General features: G+C 39.8%; 1 protein-coding gene across 7 annotated transcripts in view; it reads left to right on the top strand.

The window, feature by feature from the left end:
• ARFGEF1 (ARF guanine nucleotide exchange factor 1) overlaps positions 1-14,198 on the top strand; it is a 145,445-nt gene that overhangs the window by 119,980 nt on the left and 11,267 nt on the right. For 6 of the 7 annotated variants that reach the window (XM_065519315.2, XM_005563485.5, XM_005563484.4 and 3 more), the window contains 5 exons: positions 2,731-2,860; positions 4,460-4,595; positions 4,678-4,816; positions 5,925-5,997; positions 10,969-11,101. In XM_065519315.2, the coding sequence (XP_065375387.1) occupies positions 2,731-2,860; positions 4,460-4,595; positions 4,678-4,816; positions 5,925-5,997; positions 10,969-11,101 (611 nt within the window). The remainder of the gene's footprint in view (positions 1-2,730; positions 2,861-4,459; positions 4,596-4,677; positions 4,817-5,924; positions 5,998-10,968; positions 11,102-14,198) is intronic. The other variant, XM_065519316.2, reaches the window with a different exon arrangement.

Below are 14,198 nucleotides of genomic sequence, written 5' to 3'. Positions count from 1 at the left end.
GTGGGCGGATCATCTGAGGTCAGGAGTTCGAGACCAGCCTGGACGACATGGTGAAACCCCTTCTCTACTAAAAATACAAAAATTAGCTGAGTGTGGTGGTGCGCACCTGTAATCGCAGCTACTCAGGAGGCTGAGGCAGGAGAATCGCTTGAACCTGGGAGGCAGAGGTTGCAGTGAGCTGAGAGTGCCACTTCACTCCAGCCCAGGCAACAGAGTGAGACTCTGTCTCAAAAATAAAAATTAAAAAATACAAATACAAAAATTAGCTGGGTGTGGTGGCACACGCCTGTAATCCCAGCTACTCGGGAAGGTAAGGCATGAGAGTTGCTTGAACCCGAGAGGCGGAGGTTGCAGTGAGCCAAGATGGCACCACTGCACTCCAGCCAGGGTGACAGTAAGAGACTCTGTCTCAGATAAAAAAAATTCTATGTGTATATATATACATAGAAATGGTACAGTAAAAACATGATATAAAAGATAAAACCTGTATAGGGCACTTACCATGAATGGAACTCACTGGACTGGAAATTGTTCTGGGTGAGTCAGTGAGTGAGTGGGGAGTGAACGCAAAGGAGGCCTAGGACATTACTATGCACTACTGTAGACTTTATAAACACTGTAAACTTAGGCTACTCTAAATTTATGAAAAGATGTTTTTCTCCAGTAAAAAACTAACCATAGCTTACTGTAAGTTTTTTGCTTTATAATTTTTAAAATTTTAAAAAACATGACTCTTATATTAACATTTAGCTTAAAACACATTGTACAGCTGTACAAAAATATTTTCTTTATATCTTTATTCTATAAGCTTTTTTCTATTTCTATTTTTATTTTTTACTTTTTAGACTTTTTTGTTAAAAACTAAGACATAGACGCACACATTAACCTAGGCCTATACAGAGTCAGGATCATCAGTGTCACTGTCTTTCATCCCCACGTCTTACCCCACTGGAAGATGTGTTACTTCAGGGGAAGTAACACATAAGGAGCCGTCATCTCCTATGATAACAATGACTTCTTCCAGAATACCTACTGAAGTACCTGCCTGAGGCTGTTTTCCAATTAACTTTTTAAAAATGTGTAAGTACAAGGAGTACACTTGCAAATAATGATGAGAGGTGCAGTAAATTAATCATTAACAAAATTGTTTATCATTATATGACTGGCAGTGCAGTAGGTTTGTTTACACCAATATCACCATAAACTTGTGAGTAAAGTGTTGCCCTACGATCAATGAAAGCTACAACTACAATGTCACAAGACAATTGGAACTTTACAGCTCTATTATAATCTTAGGGGACCACTGGCTTATGTGCAGTTCATTGTTGACTGAAATGTCCTTATGTGGCACATGACTGTATTATTTTTCCCTACACCAACTATTTAAGTATTGCTTTAAAAAAAAAAAAAAAAAAAAAGACATTTTCCACATTAAAAATCCTTGGAAACAATTGATCTCTGTGTTTACTTTGGGCCCTGGAAAAAACAGGATTGCCCATATCCACTTACTCCCAGCCATGAGAGGCAGCATCCTGTTACTTGGAGTGGGAGGGCATCGATACAGAGCTCAGCAGATGGAGGATGAGGGAGCCTTGTTCCATCGCAAGGAGGGAACTGTGGGTTTAGCATCAGTGATGGAACTCTGACAGGCGTCCTCTGTGGAAGAGTTTCTTTCCCAGGAGTTTCTTTACTATGGTTTCTTTACCATTGCTAGTATTACATATTAGATATCTTAGGGATCCAATAGACCAGTGTGAATTTACTGTAGGTCTGAAGTATTGTAATGTTATTTTACACATTCATTTAACAAAAACTTGTTGAGAACCTACTATGTATGAGCCATCTACTAGGTTTGGGGATAGCATAACAGCAAATGAGTTCAGCCCTATTCCAGTCCTTATGAGAGCCTTTCAAAGAAAATTTTGTTCTGTTTTACTCTCAAACTTTTGGAAACATAAGCCATTTCTAAATTGGAGGATGCCTGTGTTTTCCCAGAAAAAGCAACAAATAGAGAAAAGATTAAAGTTTCTAATGGTTACATAAAAGTATTATTTCAAGAAACAGGAAGGAATGAAGAAGAAAGTTTTGAGTTTCAGTTTTAACACTTACACAAAAGCTACTCAATGTGATGCTAAGCAATTTATTTAGCAAATATTTATTGTTTGCCTTCCAGGCAATGAGCACTGCTGTGTGCCTGGGATATAGCAAGAAATGAAACACAGAAAGACCCCTTAGTGGATTTGTTTTGTAAATCCTTTTGTTTGGGGATGTTGCATGAATAAGGCTTCTAGTATTGGGTGAAAATCCCCATAGTTCTTTGAAAAAGATTTTCCAAAATCTAACTTTTGTTTTGTTCTTAGACTGCTATATATGTATTTTCTTTTTTGGCTGTAGAACCACAAAATTAATATTCACTCAAACAATTATCGTTTTCAATCTGTAATTCCATTTACAGTTTTTAAATGCTGCAATGGTGAGGTAAGAGTAAAGGAAAAGTAAAATTAAAAAGTTTACGGCCAAGACCTTTGGAGATTTTTTTTTCCTGAATGATATATCTTAAAGGAACCTGTTGTTCTTACAACTTAACTTTTTTAAAACCCAGTGTCGTGTGTTAATTTCAGACTAGTTTTAAGCTTTCTGGTTTTAGTAGCTTTGTGAACTATAAAAACTATTTTAGGAGGAGTATGCTTTTTTGTATTATAGCTTTCTAATTGTGTTTTGTCATTTTAGGGGTTTAACAGTAATGTTTGAAATAATGAAAACATATGGCCACACTTATGAGAAACACTGGTGGCAGGATTTATTTAGAATTGTTTTCCGAATCTTTGACAATATGAAATTGCCAGAACAACAGACAGAGGTAAGAGGATACACAATTTTCATTTAGCTTAGTCAAGTTAAAAGATCCTCAGTATTATCATCAATACATTTTAGTGTTTCAAATTAAGTACAGAAGAGAATTCCTAGAAAATTTTTCTTTAAGGCATGAGAATATAATACTATGTCTTTATAAATAAGAACACTGGCTGGGCACAGTGGCTCACGCCTGTAATCCCAGCACTTTGGAAGGCCAAGGCGTGTGGATCGTCTGAGGTCAGGAGTTTGAGACCAGCCTCACCAACATGGTGAAACCCCATCTCTACTAAAAATACAAAAATTATCCAGGTGTGGTGGCAGGTGCCTGTAGTCCCAGCTACTTGGGAGGCTGAGGCAGGAGAATCGTTTGAACCCGGGAGGTGGAGGTTGCCATGAGCTGAGATTGTGCCACTGCACTGCAGCCTGGGTGACCAGCGAAACTCCGTCTCAAAAAAGAAAAAGAATGCTATGTGGGGGATAGAACTGAATTAATGAATTGATTTTTTTGTTCTGTTTTGTTTTTAGTGTTTTTCTGACTTTTCCATTTCTTTTCCTCGTTTCGACAGTCAAAACTATAAAACGTCAGTAACTTTCTTTTTTTTTTTTTTTTGAGACGGAGTTTTGCTCTGTCGCCCAGGCTGGAGTGCTGTGGCCAGATCTCAGCTCACTGCAAGCTCCGCCTCCCGGGTTTACGCCATTCTCCTGCCTCAGCCTCTCGAGTAGCTGGGACCACAGACGCCCGCCACCTCGCTCGGCTAGTTTTTTGTATTTTTTAGTAGAGACGGGGTTTCACCGTGTTAGCCAGGATGGTCTCCATCTCCTGACCTCGTGATTCGCCCGTCTCGGTCTCCCAAAGTGCTGGGATTACAGGCTTGAGCCACCGCGCCTGGCCAATAACTTTCTTTAGTATTATATAGTGACTTCTTTTTTATGTAAAAAGTAAGGAATACAAAGTAAATTTTATTTATTTCGACATATTTTACTATGAACCAGTTACAATATACATTTTAGGAAACGTGTCAAGAGAGCTTCATATTTTCCCCTTTTGTTCCATACAGCAGTGTTAAATGCAGACTTCTGTGATTATTTTTTATGGGTTTGAAAAAATAAATTACACTTATTTTGTATAGCCCTTTTTTTATGGTGTTTTCAGATAACCCATACTTCAGGAAAGTCATTTTTATTTTAAACCTATGCTAACCCCATTTGGACAAATTCTTACCTCCTTATTTCCCTTTCATATTCTGTCATGGTCTAGAGCAAGGCTGGCTGTTGCTATTCATGCACTTTGAAAAATCATAATGTTAATATCAAGATGATACGGTGATGGTTTTTTTTAATAAAACAAATAGTGCCAAAAATAGTTAAATTATTGTATGCATAGATGGTTATGGGATAATGAGGAGCAATAGATACCAGATTTTAAGTTAAGGTGAATGTAACGTTCTAGAGGGAATTCAGTGGTCTAAAAGGAACACTGACAGCCTTACATTTTAAATATGAAAACATTTATATATATATATGTGTATATATATATGTATATCTTTTTAAATCATAGTAGTTGATTAATGGCATGATGTTCATTAATGACTTTTTTCCCCAGAAAGCTGAATGGATGACAACAACTTGCAATCATGCACTTTATGCAATCTGTGATGTATTCACTCAGTATTTAGAAGTACTCAGTGATGTACTTTTGGATGATATTTTTGCTCAGCTCTACTGGTGTGTGCAGCAAGGTAGGTCTGTACCAGATATGTGACACAAAGTGTTAAATGTGACCCTGGTAATATATAAATGAATTGCTCTTTTCTTTCCTAGACAATGAGCAGTTAGCACGATCTGGTACAAACTGTTTAGAGAATGTTGTTATTCTGAATGGTGAAAAATTTACCCTAGAAATCTGGGATAAAACTTGCAACTGCACACTGGATATCTTCAAAACCACAATCCCACATGCGTAAGAAGATTTTATACAACTTTACATTTATATTTGTATATTGAATGAGTTGGAGAGTGACTAGTGATTAAAAGTTTGATAGTAACTACTGATTTCTCGTAACAGAAATCCTTTTAAGCTTGTCTTACTCTTTTATGGATTTAGATTTATTACAAACCAAACTGCTATAAACTATAACAAATACATGAATTAAACTATTTGTAAACCAAAACCTTTAGTCTGGTTATCCAAAATTTGGGACATAGTGAAGTGATTCCGCTGACTTTTATAAGATTTTATTTATTCAGATCAAACCAAGCAGTGGTTTTGAATTGGGAAAAAAAAAATCTCAGCCTGTTTCTGTTACTGATCTTTTAATAATCTAAGGAAAATGTATTTACACATATTTCATATTTTATAACAGCTTGTCATTTTTCTCTAAGGGATGAGTGTGAAATGGAATTATAGTGAGGCAGGGTTTTTTTTTTTTTTTTTGAGATGGAGTTTCATTCTTGTTTCCCAGACTGGGGTGCAATGGTGTGATCTCAGCTTACCACACCTCCGCCTTTGGGTTCAAGCGATTCTCCTGCCTCAGTCTCCCCAGGTAGCTGGGATTACAGGCATACACCACCATGCCCGGCTAATTTTGTATTTTTAGTAGAGATGGGGTTTCTCCACGTTGGTCAGGTGGTCTCGAACTCCCAACTTCAGGTGATCCACCCACCTCGGCCTCCCAGAGTGCTGGGATTACAGGCGTGAGCCACCACACCTGGCCAGTTTTATGAATTTTTTTTTTTTGAGAAGTCTCTTACTTTGGAAAATATTTGATATTAATACTTAGGGAAAGGAGGTTTAAAATTTTTAAAACTTATCAGAAAGTGTTTTTTTAATGTAAAACTGGTTACTATGTTACCCTTTTAATTATATTAAATGCCACTTAATTTTTTTCTAAAAGTACATGTTTAAACTTTTTACTAGATGTTTTTTAGGAAATTGCTCTTAGCAGTAGTCAAAGATGGACTGTGTAGTTGGTATGTTCTTGTTACTTTCTTGGGCCCATTTCAAAATATGCTGGATGTGGCATGTGGCACAGCCCTCTAGTGATTGATGTGGTTTTGGTATCTTAAAGGCTCTTGACCTGGCGGCCCACTTCTGGAGAAACTGCCCCCCCACCTCCATCTCCTGTAAGTGAAAAGCCATTGGTAAGTTTTAATCAGTAAAGTATATTGAAATTAGTTATTTGTGATGAGTAATTTTATTATGGGTCAGAGTCTTACATGTAAGTGTCTCAATCCATTCCTACTATTAAAAAAATATCTGAAACTAGATTACTTATAAATAGAAATTTATTTTTTCACAATTACGAAGGTTGGGAATTGTACGATCAGGTGTCTGGTGAGAGCTGCTCTCTGCTTCCAAGATGGCACCTCGTTGCTGCATTCTCACATGGTAGAAGGAGGGACAGAAAGGGACCTAGATAGTTCCCTCCAGCCCTTTTTTAAGGCACTAATTCTCATGGCCTACTCCCCTCCTAAAATCTCTACCTCTTGATACTGTTGCATTGGGGATTCAGTTTCATTATGAATTTAGGAGGGAACACAAACATTCATATCATTGCGATGCATTCGTCTCTTTTAAGAAGATGGTATAAATTTGCTGTCCAGAATTGTGAGGTTAGTTCTGTGGTCAGTTTCACAGACAATTAATATGTGTCTCTGTTAAGTGCCATGAAGGGAGTATTTTAAATTATTTTTAAATATAGGACATCGAGTAAAATGATTTTTTAAGGGTTGCGAGAGAAAGATACCATATTACATAGCTATCTCCATGCAAAGCTGAAGATATTGTTGGATAGTATTTAAACTTTTTATTTTTATATAATTTCACCTTATAGAAAAGTAACACAAAACAGTACAAAGAATTCTAATATTCACTTCACCCAGTGTATTGGTTTCCTAGGTCTACCATAAAAAATTACCACAAACTTGGTGGCTTAAAACTATAGAAACCTACTGTCTCATGGTTCTAAAGACCACAGGTCCTAAATCAAGGAGTTAGCAGGGCCACATTCCCTCCAAAGGCTCTAAAGGAAAATCCTTACTAGCTTCTTCCAGCTTCTGGTGGCTGTTGACAACCTTTGGCATTATTTGGCTTGTTCACATATCACTCCAATCTTTGCCACCATCTATCCATAGTCGTCTTCACTGTGTGTGAATTAAATCTCTACCTCTCCTTTTTGTTTTATGAAGACATTAGTCATTGGATTTAGGGTTTACCTGAAATCCAGGATGATCTCATCTCAAGATCCTTAATTACATCTGAAAAGACCTTATTTCCAAGTAAGGTAACATTTGCAGGTATCAGGGGTCAGAACTTAGACATACCTTTTAGGGGCCAATATTCATCCTACTGTGGTCTACCCACTGACACCTAAAAATTCATGTCCATCCCATCGGCAAAAGATGGTCACCCCATTCTAAGGTCCCCAAAAGTCTAAACTCATTACAGCATCAATACTATGTCCAAAATCCCATATAAATACCATCGGAAGTCCCTAATCTGATCATCTCAGACATCTACATTAAGGATGGATGACACTCTTGAGTATGATCTATTCTGGAGCAGAATTCATCTCCATCTGTGGACCTGTGAACCTAGAAAATAGGTAAAGTAACTTTTAAAATACAGTAGTGGGACAAGCATAAGATAGACATTCTCATTGCAAAAAGGAGAAATTGGAAGGAACAAAGGATCACCAGTCCTAAGCAAGGTTGAAACTTAGCAGGGACAATTCTGTTGAGTTTTAAAGCCTGAGAATAATGCTGTGTGGCTTAATATTCTGCCTTCTGGGGCCATGGCTTACTTCTTTGGGCCTGAGCCCTACACTATCGGTGGTTGTACTTTTTCTTAAAGGTTAGCACGTTTGCAGCTCTGTTGACCCATTTTCTGCCTGTAGAATCCTAGAAGTCAGCCTCCCTTCCTTTTATTGTTTCTGTCCCTTTCATTCTAGGCTGGCCATATGTCTGCTGGTATATCATTCTCAAAATCCTTGTGGGTCTTCTGTATGCGTTAAGAGAAACCATGCCATTAAACAAGAGGGTGATCCATACATCTTTCTGGATAGTCCTGTTATGTTCCTGGCTTCTGCTGAGATGGTTGATTGGATCCACTAGATATATACCTAATCTCTGGCAAAAAGTCGTCCAGCTATTATAGCCTTGGCCTTCTCTCCAAAGCATGCTTTCCTAACAATTCATTTCCTAATTGTAGCATCCTTTTCCATGTGGATAGGCCAAGATCCTCTCAAATCATCAAGTGGCAGTTTCTTTTTGCTTAACAGTTCTTTCATCAATATATCTTATTCTTGCATTGTACTATAAACAGCAAGGACAAACCAGGCCACGCCTTCAACACTTTGCTTGGAACTCTCCACTACATGTCATCACTTAGAATTCTGCTTTCCACCCAACAATTCAGCCAGGCTTTCTGCCACTTTACAACAAGGATCACCTTTCTATTAGTATCTAATCCCATGTGCTTGATTTCCTTCTAAGACCTCACCAGAAGCACCTTTTAACATTCTTATTTGTACCAATAATCTGTTTGATGGCCATACATGTCTTCTCTAAGATGGTAGAAGCTTTCTCTCACACATTGCACTCCCTTGTGGGTCCTCACCAGAACCACATTTGACATCCATATTTCTACCAACAGTCTCTTCAGGGCAATCTAGGTGTTTTCTATCATGTGTCTCAGAACTCTTCCAGCTTCTACCATTCCCCAGTTCCAAAGCCACTTCCACATTTTTAGGTGTTTGTTACAGCCACATTCCATTTCATAGTATCAAAATCTTTATCAGGGCCAGAGAAACAAAACCAACAGTAGAGATATATATAGATAGATTTAAGGAACTGGCTGATGTGATTGTGGAGGCTGGCAGGTTTGAAATTTTGTAGGACAGGCAGGCAGGCTGGAAAGCCTTGGGCAGGTGCTGAAGCTGCAGTTCACAGGCGGAATTTCTTCCCCAGGAAAACCTATTTTGCTCAGTTTTGAAGGCCTTCAACTTATTGGATAAGGACCATCTAGATTATTGAAGATAATATCCTTAAAGTGAACTGACTATAGATGTTAACCACATCTATAAGATACCTTCAGCTCAACACCTGGAATAGTGTTTAATTGAATTAATTGTTACTCATTTGACTTAAGTATCTGGCTTAAGTACATAGGATATTGGTATTGTGTCCTAGCCAAATTGACACAAAAGTAATCATTACACCAAGTTTCTCCAAATGTTATTTTACATTTGTTTTTACCAACTCCTGCTTTCCTCCCTCTTTTTATCTTGCTACCCCGCCTCCCACACACACACAATTTTCTGAAAATTTTCCGCCTCCACACACACACAATTTTCTGAAAGTAATTTGTAAATATAATGCCTACTTATCCCTGACAATCAAAAAATTATCCTTGAAACAATAATCTACAGGTCTTTTCAAATTTGTACTGTTCTCCCAATAATACCTTTGAATTTTAAAGCCAGGAGGCTGTAAAGTAACAAACTAATGCCCACTGACCAGATTTGTTCCTCACAACTTTTAACTTTCTTAACAAAATTGTCAACAGTTAAAACAGATTTCACAGAAAAGTACCATTCTGAATTGCCCTTGAGAACTGTGACGTCTATACTGGGCCCGTGTTGCTCCATGACTCTGTTGTGCTGACGTCCGTTCAGCACAGACCCGGTTATTACTTAGGACGTCCCAAAAATTCTCCTCATTTACATTGGTTAGTGAGAAAAATTGAGAAAACAATATACCTAACATCCAAAAATTCCTCTAAAACAGAGCAAGGTTTTTAAATCCCTAATTTTGTGACCTAGTTTTTGTGCAGGTTTAGTTTTCTGGAGAGAACATTTTAGAAATCATCAGACTGTTCAAGAGGGCCAGTGACCAAAAATATTTAAAAACTAGTGCTTTCATTTATCTTCAGTAAGATAATACATTTTTAATTCTGAGAACTGAGTCATTTCTTCCTTAAAATACAGAAGTCCAAGCTAACGTATTGTTCTGATTATTACTATTTCTGGTAACACAGGCCCATCTTCCTTTCACACAGCAGGTAAGGTTGCTGCAGGCTGGGACTGTTATGTCAGAACAACAAGAGCTAAGCACTCCTCCTGAAACCAGGTTCTCTCATCTCTTGAGTATGCTGTACCTTTATAATGAAAGAAAGCTTGAGGAGTGGTAGGGTCAGCTGCCATTTATTGCCCAACACTGTGCTGCTAGTGTTTTGGATTTATTATCTCTAGTTCTTAACAACCTGCAAGGAAAGTATGTCATTTCTTTTTAGATCAGAAAACCTCACCTCAGGAAATTAATCATTTTTCCAAGGTTACACTCTTAATAATACTGGAACCTGTGGCTGGGCGTGGTGGCTCACGCCTGTAATCCCAACACTTTGGGAGGCCGAGGCGGGCAGATCACCTGAGGTTGGGAGTTGGAGACCAGCATGACCAACATGGTGAAACCCCCTCTCTACTAAAAATACAAAAAGTAGCTGGGCATGGTGGCGCATACCTATAATCCCAGCTACTGGGGACGTTGAGGCAGGAGAATCGCTTGAACCCAGGAGGTAGAGGTCGCGGCGATTCGAGATTGCGTCATTGCACTCCAGCCTGGGCAACAGGAGCGAAACTCCTATCTCAGAAAAGTAAATAAATATTACTGGAGCCTGATTCTTGTGTAGGTCTGTTGGACTCCAGGGTCCAGTTTCTCTTCATGGTACGACGCTCCTAGATAGTCACCTTCACATTGACCTTTCCAGTCCCTGGGTCCATGGGTGACAGAAGATCCTTTTCTAAATTTACCCCTGCAAAAAGTGTCTGTTTAGATTTTATGAACACTTGTGGGTGTTGCTGACCAGTTTCTCTACACTTTGAAGTTTTGTATTTATATCTGTTGCTGTTGGATGGTTTAAGACCTGAGCCCAATGAGGGTCAGAAAGTCAACTTTTCTGTATGTACAGGTAATTTTAAATAATTTTCTCATTGTGTTGTAACTGTAATGTAATCATTTTCATAGGGACATAAGTTTTTAAAATAGCATTTTAGAAAATATTTTCACACATAAACTTTATTAACCATACTTATAATGATTTTTTTTATTTATTAGGATACAATATCACAGAAGTCTGTAGATATTCATGATTCTGTTCAACCAAGGTCTGTGGATAACAGACCGCAAGCACCACTGGTTTCTGCCTCTGCTGTTAATGAAGAAGTCAGCAAAATTAAATCTACAGCAAGTGAGTTATTTCTCTAAATAAAAATAAATTTGTGTTTTATGTAGGAAAGGGTTAACATTTTTGGTTTTTTATCATTAACAAACATATACTATAATTGTGTCATTACTTCTTTTTTTTTATGTATTTATTTGTGAGACAGAGTCTCACTCTGTCGCCCAGTCTGGAGTGCAGTGGCGCCATCACAGCTCACTGCAAGCTCCGCCTCCCAGGTTTAAGTGATTCTTCTGCCTCAGCCTCCTCTGAGTAGCTGGGACCAAGGCACGCACCACCACGCCCGGCTAATTTTTGTATTTTTAGTAGAGACGGGGTTTCACCATATTGGCCAGGCTGGTCTTGAACTCCTGACCTTGTGATCTGCCCACCTCGGCCTCCCAAAGTGCTGGGATTACAGATGTAAGCCACCGTGCCCGACCACTTTTTTTTTTTTTTTTGAAACGGAGTCTCACCCTGTCGCCTAAGCTGGAGTGCAGTGGTGCTCACTGCAACCTCTGCCTCCCAGGTTCAAACAATTCTCCTGCCTCAGCCTCCTGAGTAGCTGGGATTACAGGTGCCGGCCATCACCCCCAGCTAATTTTTGTAGATTTAGTAGAGACGGGGTTTCACCATGTTGGCAAGGCTGGTCTCGAACTCCTGACCTCGTGATCCACCCGCCTCAGCCTCCCAAAGTGCTGGGATTACAGGCGTGAGCCACCACGCCTGGCCGTGTCATCACTTCTTTACTGTGCTTACCCTAATTTGGACATCCTCTGATAGATGGATGCCCTCTGGCAGAAGGTCAAGAACTCTGCTGATACCTGAAATGTCCGCTTTTTCCACCAACGAGCACCTGAGTCTTCTCTCTCCACCCCCTTCTGCATGCCAACCAACCTTATGTTCTGTCTGTAGAAGTAGGGCCTAACATGCCTTCCTCTACCCATCTGCAAGGGGAAGTAGTGAGGGACTGTTGCTTTCTAAGCAGGAGCACCCAACTTGTTTTCGTTCTTGTTGTTGTTGTTTTTCCAGACAGAGTCTTACTCTGTCACCCACGCTGGAGTGTGATCTCAGTTCACTGCAACCTCAACCTCCTAGGCTCGAGCGAGCCTCTTGAGTAACTGGGACTACAGGCACGCCTCATCATGCCCAGCTTATTTTTTATATTTTTTTGTAGGGACAAGGTTTTGCCATGTTGCCCAGGCTGGTCTTGAACTCCTGAGCTCAGGCCATCTGCCTGCCTCAGCTTCCCAACATGCTGCGATTACAGGCTTGTGCCACAGCATCTGGCCAGTAGCACCCTACTTTTTTTGTTGTTGTTGTTGTTTTGAGACAGAGTCTCGCTCTGTCGCCCAGGCTGGAGTGTAGTGGTGCAATCTCGGCTCACTGCAAGCTCCACCTCCCGGGTTCATGCCATTCTCCTACCTCAGCCTCCCGAGTAGCTGGAACTACAGGTGCCCGCCACCACGCCCGACTAATTTGTTTTTTATTTTTTGGTAGAGACAGGGTTTCACCATGTTAGCCAGGATGGTCTCGATTTCCTGACCTCGTGATCCACCTGCCTTGGCCTCCCAAAGTGCTGGGATTACAGGCATGAGCCACCGTTCCCGGCAGGAGCACCCTACTTTTCTAAGGAGCAACCCTTTTCTCCACAATGCTCCCTAACCTTAGTCGGCCTGTGCCAATTTCCCTCACTGCTGCCCACACCCCTGTCTCCATACAGGGATCCCCAGGTCACCTGTATTCCTCCCCTCACCTTTTCACAAAAAAGAGGAACCCTTTACTTTTTTACTGGATTGATTCGGTTTCATTTGCTGAAGGAAAATTATAACACCTAGAAAAGACCACAGCCTCCTTAGAGGAGAACAGGACAGCTTTGAGAACTTTTTAAAACCTGAGGTGAAATTTACATAACAAATAACAATATACAAGTGAATAATTCAGTGGTATTAAGTACATTCACAGCCACCACCTCTATCTAGATCCAAAGCATTTTCATCACTCCTAAAGGGAGCCCCCCCGCCCCATAACTGTTACACAACCACTCCCTCTTCTCCCCTTCCCCAGCCCCTGGCAGCCACTAATTACCTGTGTTTGTGAATTGCCTATTCTGCATATTTCATATAAAAAATGGAATCATACAAAATATAACCTTTTGTGTCTGTCTTCTCTCACAATGTTTTCAAGACTCATCATGTTGTAGCATGAATCAATAATTCATTCCTTTTTATTACTAAGTAATAGTCCACCGAATGTATAGACTACATTTTGTTTATCCATTTGTCTGATGATGGATGTTTGTATTTGTTTCACCTGCAGTTGTCATGAATAGTGCTGCTGCAAACTGTTGTGTACAAATATCATTTGAATACCTGTTTTCAGTTCTTTTGCGTTATCTGCCTAGGAGTGGAATTGCTAGCTTGTAGGGTAATTCTATGTTTAACTTCTTGAGGAAACACCAAGTAATTTTCTATAGCCAGTGGCTGCACCATTTTACATTCCCTCTAGCAATTCCAGGTTTTCCACATCTTTGCCAATGCCTTTTTTGTTGTTGTTAAATGATAACCATTCTAGTGGGTGAGCAGTTGTACCTCATTGTGGTTTTGACTGGCATTTCCGTAATGATTAGTGATGTTAAGCATCTTTTCATATGCTTGTTGGCCATTTGTATATCTTATTTGGAGAAATTTGTATTCATGTCCTTTGCCTGTTTTTAAATTTTGATGAAGTCCAATTTTTGTTTTCTTTTGTTAGTTATGCCTTTGGTATCATTGTCAAAATCCAAGGTCATCAGCATTTCCCGCCAATGTTGTCTTCTATGAAGTTTTTTTTTTTTTTTTTTTGAGACGGAGTCTCACTCTGTCACTCAGGCTGGAGTACAGTGGTGCGATCTGGGCTCACTGCAACTTCCACCTCCTGGATTCAAGCGATTCTCCTGCCTCAGCCTCCTGAGTGGCTGGGATTACAGGCACGGGCCACCACACCTGGCTAATTTTTGGATTTTTAGTAGAGATGGGGTTTTGCCATGTTGGCCAGGCTGGTCTCGAACTCTGGACCTCAAGTGATCCACCTGCCCAGCCTCCCAAAGTGCTGGGATTAGAGGCGTGAGCCACTGTGCCTGGCCTAT

Source organism: Macaca fascicularis, chromosome 8 (assembly GCF_037993035.2).
Source record: "Macaca fascicularis isolate 582-1 chromosome 8, T2T-MFA8v1.1".
NCBI lineage: Eukaryota > Metazoa > Chordata > Mammalia > Primates > Cercopithecidae > Macaca > Macaca fascicularis.
This window is presented reverse-complemented; position numbering and strand designations above follow the sequence as displayed.